The sequence below is a fragment of the Rhopalosiphum maidis genome, chromosome 2 (assembly GCF_003676215.2).
Source record: "Rhopalosiphum maidis isolate BTI-1 chromosome 2, ASM367621v3, whole genome shotgun sequence".
Lineage (NCBI taxonomy): Eukaryota > Metazoa > Arthropoda > Insecta > Hemiptera > Aphididae > Rhopalosiphum > Rhopalosiphum maidis.
Genome location: NC_040878.1, coordinates 70,954,399 through 70,973,416, shown reverse-complemented (window position 1 = coordinate 70,973,416; position 19,018 = coordinate 70,954,399). Strand labels below are relative to the sequence as shown.

General features: G+C 27.0%; 2 protein-coding genes and 1 pseudogene across 2 annotated transcripts; 1 reads left to right on the top strand and 2 right to left on the bottom strand.

The window, feature by feature from the left end:
• LOC113553715 lies at positions 1-3,122 on the bottom strand (annotated as a pseudogene).
• Positions 2,978-4,115, bottom strand: LOC113553716. The gene is made up of 3 exons (XM_026957200.1): positions 3,921-4,115; positions 3,254-3,426; positions 2,978-3,188 (listed from the first exon to the last, which is right to left on the bottom strand). The coding sequence occupies exons 1-3, from the start codon at positions 3,993-3,995 to the stop codon at positions 2,999-3,001; spliced, it is 438 nt and encodes a 145-aa protein (XP_026813001.1). The 5' UTR covers positions 3,996-4,115; the 3' UTR covers positions 2,978-2,998.
• An 11,030-nt stretch (positions 4,116-15,145) lies between these two features.
• On the top strand, positions 15,146-16,922 carry LOC113551709 (40S ribosomal protein S2). Its single transcript, XM_026954112.1, has 6 exons — positions 15,146-15,305; positions 15,481-15,687; positions 15,806-15,923; positions 16,222-16,385; positions 16,459-16,618; positions 16,705-16,922. The coding sequence occupies exons 2-6, from the start codon at positions 15,487-15,489 to the stop codon at positions 16,857-16,859; spliced, it is 798 nt and encodes a 265-aa protein (XP_026809913.1). The 5' UTR covers positions 15,146-15,305; positions 15,481-15,486; the 3' UTR covers positions 16,860-16,922.
• The last annotated feature ends 2,096 nt before the right edge of the window (positions 16,923-19,018 follow it).

The following is a 19,018-nucleotide window of genomic DNA, read 5'->3' as shown; positions in this document are numbered from 1 at the left end:
TTTTTAATTTAACAAAAAAAAAAAAGCTAAAAATATTATAAGTATACATTATACATTACTAATTTTAATTTTAATCAAGAAATTAAAATTTATAATTAACCGATGGTAATGATGGTTTCCAAGGATTATGAACTGCGTTTGGATATTTTTTTTTTACCTAAAACAGTTAATTAATAATTTTATATATTATTTAAATCAAGCATAATACATTGTTATACTATATCAAGGACGTATACAGAAAAAAGTTTTGGGGACTGTTTTTTGAAAAGTAGAACATATTATAAATATACAAAAAAAAATTATAGTATACTTACAATACTTTTTTTAAATATAACCATTGATATAACAAAATTAACATTAAAATTAAAAAAATTAATAACCATACAAAAACTCAAATATTTTTTTTTGGGGGGGGGGGGGGTGTTTAAACAGCCAAAACACGATAGTAAGTACGATGTACTTAGCGTCTTATTATTATCGCCAATCGGAAAAATCATTCTACTCAGACCATTCTTAAGCAATTTGCAGATGAACATAAAAATATATCTAATGTTAAATTAATATAAAAAAAATTGTTATTAATAATTAAATTAAAATGTGTATGTTTTTGTTAAATTAATGATTTTGAAGTATTTATCTTCTATTAACAATAGAATATAATCTAAATATATCTATTTACAATAAAATTGTAAAATTTATATGAAGGGGTGCCCCAACAAAACCCTCCGTAGAGGGCCTATTCTATAATTATTAATTTAGCCCCCTTCTAACAAACCAAATTTACACCTAAGAGTTTTTTTTTTTTTGTATCGAGGACTGAAGGAAGGACGCTATGAGTCTGAACACTATGATTATAAATATTATTTCTTAGCTAAAAATTAAAAAATCTATATATTTAATTTTATTCAAACTTTGATATTTCGATTGTAAATGAATAATATAAAATATATACTATAAATTTTTATCTATGTGCATATATCAGATACCTAAACTGACTAAATAAGGCGATTCTTTTATCAAACAACACACATTATTTCAAAATCTATTAACTTTTTTAAATGACAACATACATTTTAAATTTTATATTCAAAACAGAATATTTTTTTAATGTCAAACAATTCCAATTTTGTGATGTTTTAGCTTAAACATTAAAGTGAATAAACGTATATCATAAAACTAATTATCTACATTATCTCATAGATATTTAATATATTTTAATCTTTGTATAAGTTTTAGTCACCAAAAATACTATAATTTAAAAATGTTCATTTTGCTTAAAAATTAAAATATAAATTATTATAATAACCAACAAGAACACAGTACATAGATAGTATTCTTATCGATAAATTTGAAATTTCTATTCACAATACAAAATTGAAACTACTAAACACTAAATTTCTATGTTGTCCATTTGTAAGATAAAAACAATATACGTGATTGACGTGATGCTCTTTAGTTTAATATTTATTTCATTTTGATTTATTACCAGCAAATTTAGAAATAGTAGTTTTTTTTTTGTACATTTAGATATTTTTTAACTATAGTAATATTTTCTGAGTAACACATAGATTTTCAATTCTAAAGTCATTACCATGAGTTATTGAAAATGAATTATTTTTATGATTACAATTTAATTTATATTTGTTAAAAATATCTGCAATCATAATTTAAAACATTGATGTAATAAAATACATATTTTACTAAAGTGTATTTTAAAAATCAGCCAATAAATATACTTGATATGAGTATAATATCAATAGTAATAAGGTTGGTAACAATAGAAATATTCCAATACATAATATAATACTATACAGAGCAAGTAGCATCGTAAAAATAGCCTATGTAACTGTGTACTACAACATAATAAAATTAAACAAAAGAAGGAAGTTAATTTTTAAAAAATATGATAATTTACTTACTTAGGGGAATAATATTTTGAACACAAATTCCATCATTAAGTGAATTAGCATGACAATCAAACCAATTTTGACGTCTAAATTCAATAATTTCATTCAACCACTTTTCATTAATATCAGTCAGATGTGGAGTCTTATAACGTTTAGAACATATTAATTTTGGAAAGGATTCATTTTTTGTTTCTTCCATATGATTACAGTAACATTCATTACTTTTAATATTTAATGTAACAGTTGGTGTTAATTTACTATATTCACAATTAATACATTTTTTGTCAATAACATTTTTTTTTAAATTTCTTTTATCAATCCAGGGTTTTGATGATAAGCTTTTAATCGAAGTATCATTATTAACTTTTTTTTGGCATACAGAGCAACCTAAACGGCTTTTTATTATATTTTTATCCATTGGTGTAGTTTGGACACCCATATCGCTAGTTTACTATATATCAGCTTCTTAAATCTAAAACATAATTTTATTATTTTATATTAAAGTAAAATATAGCATAGTGTAAATTGAAAAAAAATATATCAATATTTTATAATAAAGAGTTTCCTTTCAAACTATGAAAATACAATTAAACTATTCTCCATAATATACAAATTATAGATAAATTTTTTTTAAATTGGATATGTAACATATTTATAAAATGTGTATGAATTTTTAAATGTGAAGACATATAGATATTAAAAATGTTAATTAAACAATAATTAAAATATTTCTAAATTAACAATTTTGGTGTTTTAAAAAAATATTGTTTGTATGTAATTCAAAATTTAACATTAAACTGTTCTAAAAAGATAATATTAGTATTAAATTAAAATGTACCAATTTTTTTTTTTTACATTTTACTTAATTATTTTATGATTCAAAATATTATTTTGAATGCTACATTTTTAAAAAATTTAAGTCATTAAAAACCACTATTTTCTTCTCTTTTATAATTTGGAAAAAGACGCATAATATGTTTATTCAGTAATCGTTTAATTAAAATTTTTACAATTCTTATTTAAACACAAAAACAATAAAATTGTTTACACTTAGTAGATTTAAACGTAACTTTACCTCAAAAAATTATGTTTTATAATGAATCAAATTTTTCATCAAGCATATTGTCTAATTTTTGATGTCTAGCCATATTTGATAAAACTGCATCTAAACTAGTAGTTTTCTTCTTAGCACTTCCTTTTAATTCTTTTTTGCCATCCATACGATTTAAATTCATATGTGATATGTCTTCTTGAAAATCAAAATCAGATTGATCTAATGACCTAAAATAAATTGTATTATACAATTTTGTAAACAAATCAGTTAAAATTGAACAAGTCTATCATACTCTGCAATATCACAAAGTTCATTAGTAGTACTCTGAGATACTTGACTATCGTCAGGTGTTAATTCTCTTCGTCCAGGACAAGTCCATTCAAGTTTTAAAGATGTAACATTAGCTGACTCCAAGGCTTTGTACAATGAATAAATTTCAGATGGTTCAGGATAACATTCATTCATCTAGAAATTTATAATATATTTAAATATAAAATTTAACAATATTTTCTACTAGAAATGTTAATAGGTAAACAAAATAATTTACAATTTTGGGTAAATAATTAAACATTATACTTTGAGATTTCTAAACATACTCGGCTTTTGTAACATTTGTTTCCATAGGTACAGTTATTGATAATAGATTAATAATTGTATTCAATTATTTACTTTACTCACAGAAATAAAATTATAACAACTAAATTTGAATGTTTTTTTTTTAATTAATGAACAAATTCAAATATAGAAACAAGAAACTAAGAATTTTTCTTTTAATTTCTTGTTTATTTAATTTGTTAGTATTGATATTTGTTTCAGTCAACTTTAAAATGAATTGGTTAGCAAATTACTTATTATATATTATGGTTTCCATAGAGATTAAAACAAACATAAATTTCCTAGTCAAAATTATTGTATTTTTATAATCTTTAATTATGAATTATATTTAGTTTTACAATTACCTGATTTTGTTTAAAACCATAATTTTCATCATCAGAACATTCTATTATGTCTTGTGCATTAAAATGATCTGACATTATTTTCTATAGAAACCGAGAATAATAATTAAAAATATATATAACTATTAGCTTTTAACTCTTCCGCAGATTAAAAATTTGAAGATTAAAGTATAGAAATATAATAGGTAAAAATGTTATTTGTTATTTTAGTTATATTGAGTATTCTTTTTAATTACTAATTTGAATAAACAATAACATAACAAATTTACATAAATATTATACACTAATAACTATTGATTACTACTTTTTTTTTAATATTTAATTAATAAAATAAATCAATAATATAAACATTACATTTATGATAATAACAGAAAACAGTTCGACAAATCCGAATGGGGCTTAGACACCGATAAGTGATAAGAAATTACATTGGCTTTATGAGTAAGTGGTTACGTACCACCTAGATCCGGCGACAAGAAGATCCACATATGTCAACTGAATCCCTTTGGACATTTAAAACCTCAAAGACATTTTAGATTCCATATATAATATTATTATTAATTATACGTCTACTCGGACTTTTTGGCTTGTTAGTTGCTGGCTACTTAAGTTATATAGAAATTTTAATTGTTAATATAATTATTAATTGTAGGTACCTAGTTATTTTATATTTATATATAAAGATTAAAGGGGTAGGGGTAGAAAGTAAAAACTCTTTAAAAAATGATATACCTAAAAGAAAATAACTTAAATTAAACATTCATACATAATACATCATGTTTAATCTATGGACTATGGTACCTAATAAATAATAATAATTACATGACAAAATATTTTACAAATACAAAAACACCCAATAATATAAAATCCTTAATTAATACAAATTAACAAATTATAAGAGTCAAGAATCAGGATTATAAATAGTCTAAGCTAATAAAAGGTTTAAGTTACTACAAATTATTATTTATTCAATTAATAATTTTAAAAATTTATATTGTACATTTTCAATCTGATTGACATCTATGCTATTAAACTTTTATATTAAGCTCCTAAAACATCATAAGACATCAGTACATCACTATTAAAAGACCTTTTTTATTGACCAAATTGTTGTGGGATTTATTTAGGTATACTTAACATTTAATTCATAAAAACCAAATTGTAAAATAAAATTACCTTTAAATTAAATATTGACAAGCCGATAGCTTATGATGTTAAGGTCTCGTTTTCAAAATCCAAATGCGTTATAAATATAAATAGGTAACATACTAACATTGCAAACCCAAATACCCAATATTGTACATATTATATAATATGTAAATTATATATATATATAAAGTATGTCCATTTTCCATGGTATTAGTGCATTACCAATACAATAATACAAACTTATTAAATTTATATTTATAAACGCAAAATTACACTTTTAACAATAATGTTAGCTCAAAATAAGCTGTGGGTGCTAAGCACCCTCTGGCACCTCCGTGGACTGCATGTGCGACAATGGCGATGTTATTGTTTTAAAACATACTTTTGAATTTTATACATTTATAATTTATATAGTATATACATATGTAGGTAGGTTGTATCTCAATAATGTAATGTAATGTATAGGTACGTATATTGTATATAATCGATGAATTGTCGCATTGAACATAGGTTAGGTTAGAAGTTAGAATACAATAAGTGGAATGCTCACCACGTATTGTAATTATTGTAGCCCAAGCTACAACAATAATTTTTTTTCAAAACTATTTTATTGTAATACTTTATAAAACGTTAATATTTCTCGTTTCTTGATATAAATAATTATTTAATTGGTATTTAATAAAAAAACTGTATGCAAGGTAACTATAAGATAAGAATAACAGTGTTAGGTAATTTTCCACACCACCTTTATTATTAAACGACGTACAACATTGTCCGTATTGTTTAATAACTTTATGAGGTATTACACGAGGCGCGTTTTTTTTATTGTGGTGTCCCCAGTAGGCCTAATCCACATCGTAAGCTAAAACGCATCATATGCAGGGGCGTATTTAGGTAGGGGCTTTGAGTACCGTCACAACAAATGTGTGCCATAGAGGCATAGAATACTATAGTATTTATATAACATGGTGTTCTATGCTATTAACAGTTTCACCATTGCGCGGTGTAGAAGTTTTTAATTTTTTTTTTTATTAGGGGGAAGGCGGCAAAATATGTGTTGCCCTTATTCTAAAATTCCTAAATACGCCACTGATCATATGAATGCATTCAAATAATAAAAAAAATATACAATAACTTAAACTATGTAGATATCAATAATACTATATAATTTATTTCAATAAGGAAACCTAGGAATAAAAATATGATTTTCGCTATTGTACAAGCTACAAAAACGGGTAATGTGTATAATATGTGTGTTGCCGGCCGGCGATAGTCAATGTGTTGGATAAGTGGATGAGAGATGAGCGCTGACGCGTAAGGGGACAACTTAATAAAAATTATTATAATAACCTAACCTAACCTATACTATAAAACAAACACATCCTGGCAACACTTGATATTAAGATGAGCTTCTTATTAATGCTGCCAATCTTCCTCCGGGTTGAAACGAAGCAGAGTGCCGACACATTTCCCATCAGCTTTGTGACAAATTCTTCTTCACTAATAAATATTATATATAGTATACTGTACCTACTGGCTACTACGATTCTGAAAATTATAATATAATACAAACAAATCTTTTCGACAGTTGATATTAAGATGAGCTTCTTTTTGCTGCTGCCAGACGTCCTCCGTGTTGAAATACAGCCGACACATTTTCCATCAACTTTGTGACAAATTTTTCTTCACTAATAAATATTATATATAGTATACTGTACCTACTGGCTACTACAATTCTAAAAATTATCATATAATACAAACAAATCCTTTCGACAGTTGATAAATTGAGCTTCTTATTGATGCTGCCAATCTTCCACCGGGTTGAAACGAAGCCGAGTGCCGACACATTTCCCATCAGCTTTGTGACAAATTCTTCTTCACTAATAAATATTATATATAGTATATTGTATCTACTGGCTACTACGATTCTGAAAATTATAATATAATATAAACAAATCCTTTCGACAGTTGATATTAAGATGAGCTTCTTTTTGCTGCTGCCAGACGTCCTCCGTGTTGAAATACAGCCGACACATTTTCCATCAACTTTGTGACAAATTTTTCTTCACTAATAAATATTATATATAGTATACTGTACCTACTGGCTACTACAATTCTAAAAATTATCATATAATACAAACAAATCCTTTCGACAGTTGATAAATTGAGCTTCTTATTGATGCTGTCAATCTTCCACCGGGTTGAAACGAAGCCGAGTGCCGACACATTTTCCATAGCTCAATGACAAATTCATCGTCGGTGAGTAGTCCATTATCCAGCTAAATGTTTGGTTCCTATAAAACTACAAACTAATGTGCAAATTAAATGCAATTTAAACTCATAGAAAAAACAATTTTAATATTTCAGAAATCTGTTGGTGTTCTTTTATTTTTGAATTTAAATTAATTTTAAATTTTATATTCAAAATTTATCAGTTAAAAATGTAAATAAGAACTAAGATGATTATAGTATATTGCAGTTTAACTTTCTGTTCGGTGGCCACCTTTTAAATTCTTCACTCTCTTTTATAAGAAAGTTAAACAGCACAATAACTATAAAAAATATAAATTTAAACATACACAAAGATGAACTAGCTATGTAATAAGAAAAAAATTGGTAATTTATCAACGTATTATTGAAATAAAAAGAACACCTAAAACCGTAGTACAGTATATTATCTGAAAAAAAATCATAAAAGTTAAATATAATTTAAGTAAATATTCATAATATACTGTACTAGTGTTCAAAAAATTATAGTATTAAACAAACACAGCCTTGCGACACTTGTTATTCAGGTGATCTTCTTATTGATGCTGCCAATCGTCTTCCTGGTTGAAATTATACAAGAATATTGCGTAATTATTTCAGTTTTGTTGTTTTTCCGATATTATGGCAAGATCTGAAATTTTTTGTTTTATTTTACTATTTACCACCCAAAGTACCAAATAGATCATATTATTTGCTACAAGAATTCATGACAAACAGAAAATAAACTACATAATTGTAAAATCATTATACATTTTTCGCTACGTCCAGGATCTAAGGTGTACTTAATAACTTTATTTTATTCTTGGCAATTTCATCATTAATGCATGGTCGGTAACCTTTTTGATCTCTCAGGCCATATTCACAAATTAAAAACAGTTTGCAGACCAGATAAAAATAAAAATTTTATATTCTTAAATTATTTACTATAGAAAAAAATACTGTCTAAAACTTTAAAATAATAAAATATAAATAAAAAAAAATTTCAGTGTTTTAGAATTTAAAACGGGTCGTATATAATAACCTACCGGTTGCCGACCACTTAATTGGACTGAACGATCGGAAATAAAATATAGGTCTGTCATCGGGGTCACAGCTTGTAGAAGTCAATAAACATTTATTTTATGTATAAATAGTAAATTTATTACTACCCCAAAATTATAGGACAATTACGTAAGTATCCTTCGACGCTTTTCGGCGAAATCAAGCTGTGCCATATTAAAGTTCAAACGTGCACCATCACCGAAGAAACAGCTTGTTTATTTCTTCATTCGTCTTCTTTACGCTTCGGAATGGAATTATTGAAATATTTTATGAAAATGAGAGTACTTGTCATGTACTGAAGGCTGTTGTTTGACGACTGTTCAATAAAATTATTAGAATTGTTAATCATCTCCTACAAATGACAACGATTGTCGTTTGCCATGGATGATAAATATTATAATAATGTTTTTTTTATAGAACTCTTTGTAATTTTATAGGATTTATTATATTTCAGCTGTCTTGCATACGAAACTTTTGGTATCTAATTAATTTCATACGTAAAATCATAATAATTGTTTATTATCTTGACATTTTTTTAAATTATAATTTTATAACGGTTATTAACGGTTTTATACGGTATAATATGATAAATCTATATAGAACTCTTTATGATATTATACGATCTATTTTTCTATTTTAGCTGTTTGACATACGTAAAATTGAAACATATAAACTAGACCAAATCTTTATAGATATCACAAAGTATTAATATTTTATTCTAATGAAGATGATTACAAATTATTTTATTTAATCTATGAAAATAGTGAACTAAATAAAAATAATTATATTATTAAGTATTAAAAAAAAGAATTATGATTAATATTGTTATGTTTCTAAGTTATTATTTCTGCATTATTTTAATGCATTTTATATTCACGAACTAAAAATAGTTTGCGGAACAGACAAAAATAAAAATTTTATATTCTTAAATTATTTACTATGAAAAAAAATATTATCTGGAACTTTAAAATAATAAAATATTAAAAAAAAGATTTCATCGTTTAAGAATTTAAAACGGGTCGTATACAATAACCCGCCGGTTGCCGACCAACTGCATTGGACGATCGGGAATAAAATATAGGTCTAAGTAATCGAGGTGGCAACTTGTACAAGTCAATAAATATTTATTTTATGTATAAATAGTAAATTTATTTCTACCCCAAAATTATAGAACAATTAACCTACGCAAGTATCCTTCGACGCTTTTCGGCGAAATCAAGCTGAGATGCCATATTAAAGTTCAAACGCGCACAGCCACTGAAGAAACAGCCAGTTTATTTCTTCATTTGTCTTCTTTACGCTTCGGAATGAAATCATTGAAATTTTTTATGAAAATGAGAGTACTTGTCATGTACTGAAGGTTGTTGTTTGACGACTGTTCAATAAATTTATTAGAATGGTTAATCGTCTCCTACAAATTACGATAATTGTTGTTTGCCATGGATGATAAATATTATAATAATATGATAGATCATATGTTTTTTTTATAGAACTCTTTGTGATATTATAGGATTTATTTTTATATTTCAGCTGTCTTGCATGCGAAACTTTTGGTATCTAATTAATTTCATACGTAAAATCATAATAATTGTATATTCTGAATTTTTTTTTTAATTATAATTTTATTATTTCAATAGTTGTATGGTAAAATTTCTCACCAAAAAATAAGACCATGTTTGACCAGCGTAGTTTTACATTGTATACAATGCATTAATGCATTATACATTGAAAATTGAATTCAAATTATACAAATTCGTTATAGTGACATACTTAACCTAGTCTACATGTAGTATTGTAGTCATCTACTATAGTAGCTAAACTATAGTAGCAGTTTACGGTTTGGCTGAACTAAATGATTAATAATTTTAAAAATATTTAAAAGTTTAATCATTCAATTAATATTACATACTAAATAGTTAATAGATTATGATTTACGTTTTATAAAGAAGGACTTACAAAATTAATTTCTAAATATAAGCAGTTATTCACATTCGACTCGTTATATACACATGTGACTATATCATTCCCGTTTCGGTACCGTACTGCTTAAGAATAATACATACTCATACTATTTTTACTGATTTTAAAATAAATCGATAAATTCTAATTGATATGCTCAGATAATTTGCGATATTAATATATATATATATATATATATATATAATAAATGCATCTATTCATATGTGCTATGTTTATTTTATCCTATAAGTGTAAAATATTTTGAAAATTATAATATTTATAAGAAATGCAAACATTAAAATTTGTTAAAATTATCAAATAACTATAGTAATTCGTTTTTAAATTACTACAAAAAACAAAAATCGGTTGAAGAGAAATAGTTATCACAGAAATATGAAATGAATATCTAATAATGTCATAAAAATTCAAAATTTAGACAATTATAAAATATTAATGTGTTTTTTCGGAAAACTTTTTATTTTTGTTAGGGAAAAATAAACTTATATTAGTCAGGTACTCGGCCAGTTACAATTAATATAAATATAAATTATTATATAAAATGGGTCTGGTAATATACTAATATGACGATTGTGTATTTTCGGTCGCACGTATTGTATGCATCGCGCGTTCGTGAATAAAATCTATGCATACGTATATGTCACCCTGCGGGTAGCAGAATGTCCAGTGCATTAAGTATGTATTTATTTTATGTCTAAAAAAGTAAATTAAAGCTCCAAAGGTATAGAAAATCAAACTCACGTAAACATCGATTTTTTTTGTGAAACTTAGTTGTGTCATATTTAATGTCCACACGTTCAGTAACCACATTGCCGACACAGGAACACCTTTCCTCGTTCGTCTTTACCGCGTTTCGAATTGAAGATAATGAGATATTTCATAAAAATAAGCTGAAAAGAACGGCATATGCGTGTAAAATATTATATATATTAAAGTACGGTTTAAGGATTTGTACGTCTATTTTTTTTCTCCGTTAAAATGATTAAAACTGTCAATCGTCTCCAATGAATAGCGAAGATTAATGATTGCCATAGATGATAGATTAATATGATAGATCCATATCCATAGATTATATACTGTATTATTATATTGTAATATTATTATTAACCAGACATTTAAATTTATTCGGGAGTCTGCCGTTCGAGAGACTCAACTGTGACTTATAAAAATTGTATATGCACGACAAGGCGGAGGACGGGGTAGGTTGTATAGATGTTGTTCAGTACATTGAGACTAAACTCATTCAAAGTTTCTGCCATTGGCATCGCATAAATTAGTAAATAGTTGTTGTTATCGACATTTTTCGCCCGTATTATTAAGGCACTGTAGAGTAGTATCTTTATAGGGCCCTAGTATTATTATTGAAGACACCCATCTTCTCATTTTTAATGTAAAAATATAATACTAATATTATGATATCAATAATATTAATATCGAAAACCATCATAATTATTTTCAAAATAGATAAAAATATTAAATTATACTACAATTTTCTTCAATTTTTTTATTGCTTTACTACTTTTTTATGGCGAGTCGCCATCTCAAAGACCCTTGACAAGCCGCCACTGTAGGTGTGTCAATAAATTTATGGCATAAACACCTTAAAACTAATCTACATAATATTTTGAATACTTCTCTGTTAGTGTTGAATAATAATACACGAATTGGTGTCTTTAAATAATAGTTTTGTAATAACTTAAAACAAATAAATAGATAACTATACCTATAATTGTTATTTTTCGTTAAATATCCAGTTTTGTCAGTATTCAAATTTGGTATATGTTCTAACAGTAGCGCATAACACGGGTATGAACTGGGGAAAATTTTTCATAACTATTTATGGGTGGGTGGGTGGGTGTTAATCAAAAATAGTTTGTTATACTGTATCATGTATGTATATAGTTAAAAATAAATATAGTACTATTCGAACGTAACTAACTAAACATTTTTTTAGTAGGTGGGTCTAACACCAGCATTTTTTCTCCATAACATGAAATATAGATCGGCACCACTGGACTTACGACTAACCTCTGAGACTGGGAGTGAGAATATGAATAAAGTTAAAACTTTTAAGCAATAATAATAATAATATAATAGTAGCTATAGTTATATAGTTATACTATGTTACATACTATTCTGATTAATATATATAAAAAAACATCAGATGGTGACCAGACATGAGTTATTAGTCATTTTAACTAAGAAGTGAAATGTTCAGTAACTACATTTTAATTTTTTATTAGATGTATAAACGAAACCTAACATTATGAAAGCTTTATTTATGAAACAATTTATGCGTATATTATTAAAACATTAGGTTATAATAGAAAATATTTTTTAATTGTCTATTAAACAAAAATTATATGGATTATGTTAGATAACAACTGTATTATACTAGTGTCACTGCGATATAATAACGTAAAAACATTTAAATACATTGATAATTAAAAATTAATAAAACTAATTACAAAATTAGTTAAGTTGTAAAATCCTTATGATTATTAGATTCTCATGCGTCATTTTAATCTCGTGTCGATTGGATCCTCTTGCGTCAGTTAGTCACCGAGATCTAGCTGTCGAAGGATCTATGTGACCGTTCACCACTATTACCTACTACTTTTTTTTTAATATTTAGTTAATAACTTAAATAAATAGTATAAACATTACATTTATGATAATAACAGAGAACAGTTCGACAAATCCGAATGGTGCTTAGACACCGATAAGTGACAAGAAATTACATTAGCTCTATGAGTAAGTTACTAAGTTATGAGGCCCAGTTAATATCAAGCTAACGTGAAACCAGTGTCATCACAAAGCAAAATAAAAAAAAATAATTTATATAATTATTTACCATTCAAGCACAGAATAGAATTTATTGATATTTCACTTATTGCGTGACTTATGTACAATAATTTTTTTAATACTATCCAAGGATCGTAGTTTAAATGGGCTAACATCGAAGAATTGATGGGTAATCGGGTATAGCCTCTCCGGGAGTGAAAAATAGTAATAGTTAATTTTTTTTTTTTTAATAAAAAAATTCATTTTTGAGATTAAAAATAAAATAACATAACAAAATTACCACCCCAAATTGCCGCCCTAAGCTCGAGCCTCACGAGCCTAGTGGTTAATCCATCACTGGCTTAGGATGATTTTCAGACCGGGCTTGGGCTTTTTTTTTACAACATTTCTTGGACTGGGCTATCTGGACTGGGCAGTAACTGAATGGTCCTTGCAGGTCTATAATTGATATGAGTTAAGATTATTTATGTCTTAATAAGTAATGTGTTAACAAAAGTGGATATAGTTTTTGTTATATAAATTATGAAGTATAAAAAAAATATGTTAAATGAGTAAGGTTACCTAGCGAGCGGAGTGAGCGCCTTTTTTTATGTACTTAAAAGTTTTATAGTTATAGGGCCAAATTATTATTATGGCATTAATAAATTATATTTATTATTTATTTTTTATTAAAAAAATACAATAGAAAAATGTACTGTCTGCAATATAATGTGCATAAATATGAAAACAGAAAATATTAACATAATGGTAATATAGTATGAGAGGGGAGGCTTATCCAGTGACAGATTTTACAAAACCTTTAAGATATTTAATAAATATTATTTATATTTATATCAAAACGTTCTGGGTGGAGCTAAATTTAATATTACATGTAATCTTAATATAATAATATTTCTGTAATCTTACAAAAGCCTTTCATCCGTTTCCAATAATATAAATGCAGTAAATTATACATTGCTCAAACCAGTTCAAATTTTTATCAATGATATTAGGTAGGTAATAGTGGTGTAAATCGCAGTTAACAAGGTGTGTCCTGATGAAATTTCTCATACACGAGTTGAGTCCCTGTGATAAAAGTGGGGTACACGAGTCGTGTCCTAGTGATAAAAGAGGAATAAACGAATTGGATCCTAAATGTTTTGTAAAGTTTTACACAAGTTGTGTGATGATAAATTCAAATTAATATTTTTCAGAATAAAATATGTTGTTTTGTTAATTGAAATAAAAAAGTTTTTATAAATTTAAATCGAGAAATCTGTTTTTACTATAATAAAATGACTTTTATACGAACTTTTTTATTTTCCGTGTAAAATATTATAATATATAACATAGGTATTTTTAATTTTTTAATAGACAAATTCACAATTTGAATTTATTAAAATTGTTGGACACAATTTGTGTAGCCCAAAAAAACTGTGAGACACAATTCAGTATTTGGGACACAACTCGTTTGTGAAATTTAAATTTATTCTGTGGTACTTAATACAAAAGTGTGATAGTCAAATAGCCACATATGGACCTTTACTTTTGTAAACTTATTTAACTGTAAAGTGTAAAGTATTAATTTTTAGACATAGTTTTCCGTTGTTCAAGATTTTACTAAGCATTCTATTCAATAAATAACGTTTGTATACCTATTGTTACTTGTCACCACAGAGTTCGTTGTTCTGTTTATTGATTGTAAACTTAGAAAATCTATTTTATCTGCAATCGGTCGCGGATTACGTTTGATCTTTGTTCAATATTAATCCTTTTTGGTCGGTACATCCCAAACATGCGAAATGAAATTAACAATATACATAATGATTAATAATGTAATATAATAATATCTATTACCCAATAAGAAAATAATACATAGATTCGCATTTTCAAATTCAGCGGGCAATTCGTGCTTGAATGCTTTGATAAGAGGGGGAAAATCAGTGTAGGTAGTATGACTACACAGACGTTTTACGCACCGACATTTGGCTGGTGCGCACTGTGAACGACAACATAACCAACAATCTGTCGTACGTTCATACCGTCTCTTCGAGTTTTCCGTCTTTTATCTGAAAACGGGATTCACACTTCGAGTTCCAGTTTGACACGTTTCCCTGTTTCGTGCTCGTTTACTTACTTTTTGTTTTCTTCGACGGCGTTTTACCAAAGGTAAGTCATTGTATCTACCCGTGATCGGGTTGCTTGCCATTTAGCGTGCCGTCTGGTCTTAATACATATCTTCACCCCGACGAGCATGTGTGCTTCGTGACGGCGTGTGACGTGACGTTTAACTATCGTTTATATTCATCATTTATCTTATGTCCACAATGGTATATGTTCGCAGCTAAATATGGCAGAGACTCGCGGTAATTTCCGCGGTGGATTCGGCAGAGGAGGTTCCCGTGGTAGAGGACGCGGACGTGGTCGTGGCCGTGGTAGAGGCAAGGAAGCCGAAAAGGAATGGGTGCCAGTCACCAAGCTCGGCCGTCTGGTCAAGGATGGCAAAATCTCTTCATTGGAAGAGATCTATTTGTTTTCGTTGCCGATCAAAGTGAGCTCATTCGTCATCTTTGGTCTTTCCTTTGAGTCTAACATTCTTGGCGGCATGTCGCCCATCTTGAGCACTTTTCTGTTGGGTGTAACATTTATTAACTGTATGTGTTCGTTAGGAATTTGAAATCATTGACTTCTTCATTGGTTCTTCACTCAACGATGAAGTATTGAAAATTATGCCTGTCCAGAAACAAACACGTGCTGGTCAACGTACCAGGTTTAAGGCTTTTGTTGGTATGTATGCTTCTTAATAATGATGATGGTTTTTTGTTGAGATAATTCAACTATAACAGTTTGAATATACTTGAATCTGTATTATAAACTTTTTATCTGCCTCTTAATAATTGTCATGTACATAATGTATTCTTTGAATTTTTTTTCTGTTTAATGCATTTATTTTATTAACTTAAAATTAAACATCACATTGTGTTCAATTTAAAGCAACTACTGGATAATGTACAATCAGAGAGTGTCATATTACCTTATAAACACGATGATCAATTCTTATATTAATAATACTCATATATTACAGCTATTGGTGACTCCAACGGACACATTGGATTGGGTGTCAAGTGCTCCAAAGAAGTAGCAACAGCCATTCGAGGTGCTATAATTTTAGCCAAATTGTCTGTAGTTCCTGTAAGACGGGGCTACTGGGGAAACAAAATTGGAAAACCACATACAGTCCCCTGCAAAGTATAATATTGATTTATTTCTAAAATGTGTTGAGCTTTTATTTATTTATCAACTTTGTTATTTTTCCATCCAGGTCACAGGAAAGTGTGGATCAGTCGCTGTGCGTTTGATTCCAGCACCAAGAGGAACTGGAATCGTCAGTGCCCCCGTCCCCAAAAAATTGTTGACAATGGCTGGAATTGAAGATTGTTACACATCTGCCCGTGGTTCCACTGGTACTCTCGGCAATTTCGGTTAGTTAGAAAGACAAAATATTATGTTTTATACTTAAATTGTTACTGAGAATTATTTTTATTAATTATTTTTTTTGTTATTAAAGCCAAGGCTACATATGCTGCTATTGCTAAGACATACGCTTATTTGACACCTGATTTATGGAAAGACGTACCACTCAAGAAGACCCCATATTCCGAGTTCGCTGACCATCTTTCCAAATGTCACAAAGTCGCCCAAAACGTCAGGGGAGAAGTTTAATTTTATGTTAATGACGTGATTTACATTGTTTTGTATCAAATAAAATGATGGAAAACCTATTTACATATAATTTATTCTTAAAAATTATAAACACCTTAGTTCACAATATTCCTAAAAATTAACGAGTTAGTATAATTTTTTTTCTAGTATTTCTCAATCTATATAGTAATTTTATGACCAAAAGACATTGGTACTTTATTATTTTAGCAAATGTTTTCTGCTGCATACTAAAATTTGTTCCCTTAATTATGCTATATGAAAAACTAAAATATTTATTATTAAACATCCTGAACTCTTGAATTCTAATGTAATTATTATTTATTATTCTGTAATTTTTAAATTAATTTAAGCATTAATGCATTAAAAACTAATTTTTTTTTTATATTTACAAATTTAAACTTTCCAAGTTTGCTAGACTATTTTTTTAAACATCAGTATGTTTTTATTCTGTAGTATTATGATAGAACATGAGATACATGTGTTACCAATATTAATCTTTTTTTTCAATAGATTGTAATTCATAGTATATAGTAGGTGTAGGGTTAATTGTTGGTGGGAGAAGAGGTCTTCCTCAATAGATACTTAATATCATTAGTTATATAATTTACAGATTAAAGGTGGGTGAAATGAGGTTTTAGTTATGTACATTTTCTGTTGGCTGTTTTTCCCTTTAAGACGTATTTAATCAATATAATAATATAATCCGTAGGCCTAAAACTCTTAACGGAATTAATATTTGCATAGAAGTAAATAGAAAGTACAATATAATTCAGTTTTTCTCCAGTGCAGGAGAGCATTCGTCTGATTGTGCTTAAAAATATATCATTACATAAACATAATATTACAGCATAGGTTTTTTGTAATGAAATACTGAATAATCTAGAAGCATAAGCGTGTCTAGGTCTTAAAAGACTAACTGATTACTCCATTAAATTATTATTACTTCAATACTTCATAGTGGACAATGATTTTATAAGTATTTTAAAATCATATAACTGTAAGCCAATATTACAGAATGATTGATTGGTTACAGATTCATTAAATGGTGGATGATTTATCTTATCATATTTCTGAACAATGAATAGCATTTTAAATGATGTAAATAAGATAAGATTGCCATTATTTATTAACTGGTTATCATATTAACTATAATAATTGAATACATTTTAAATTAATTTTTAAAAATTTCGTTGTATATAGATAAAGGCATAAAGCATTGTAATTTAATAATTTGCTTTATATATTAATATGTATTTGTAATATATTAGGTGTTTAAAAAAAAGTAAAAGAAAAATGGGAGGTAAATTGATGAGGCAATATTTCCATTATAAATTTATAAATAGGGATGAGAAGTTATAGGACTAGCATTTTTTTGTTTATGCCTTCTATTTATAACTAGATGAACTAAAAATTGTTTTATAACTTAGCACCTAGCGAATTCATTTTTGTTGTTTTTTTTTTGCATAATTGGGTACATTTTTTAAGAAAAGCATAATAAACATTTTTTCTGCATAAAAAAGAAAATTTAGTTAATATTATCGAAGATTATATTTTAATAAAATAATATACTTGAACCGAAATATAATATAATAGAATAATACTTACCAAGACACCGGTATGTATATACTGTCCATCGCACACTTAGATGCCAGATAAAAAAAGGTTCGCTGGCCGAATGCGGTTAGGTATATAATGTTATACATCAGTAGTCTTCAACCTTTTTGAACTCGCGACCCACTTTTTTAGGTCTTTCATTTTTTATTTTTATTTATATTAAATTTTTTTTACATATTTTCGATGTTTTGTTTTATTTTTGTGCATATTTTGCCAAAATTTTATGACTGAAGACCAAATAATTAATAATATAATTACACTTCACAAAAAATTATTAGAACTTGGTGGCAGTTGACTAATTTAAGGAAACCAAAATATAGCATTAAATGTTATAATATTACTGAGAGACATTTAATACTATAATATTATATTATTAATAATTATATTGTTATGATATATTTATAGATACAATTGCTGAAAAAAGATCATATCATATTTATCGTTTTAAATGAAAAAAAAAACCTAACATTAAGTCTTAACTTTAGTATTGCAAATACTTATATGTTTTAACTTATAATTTATAATCTGAATTAATATTGAAAAAT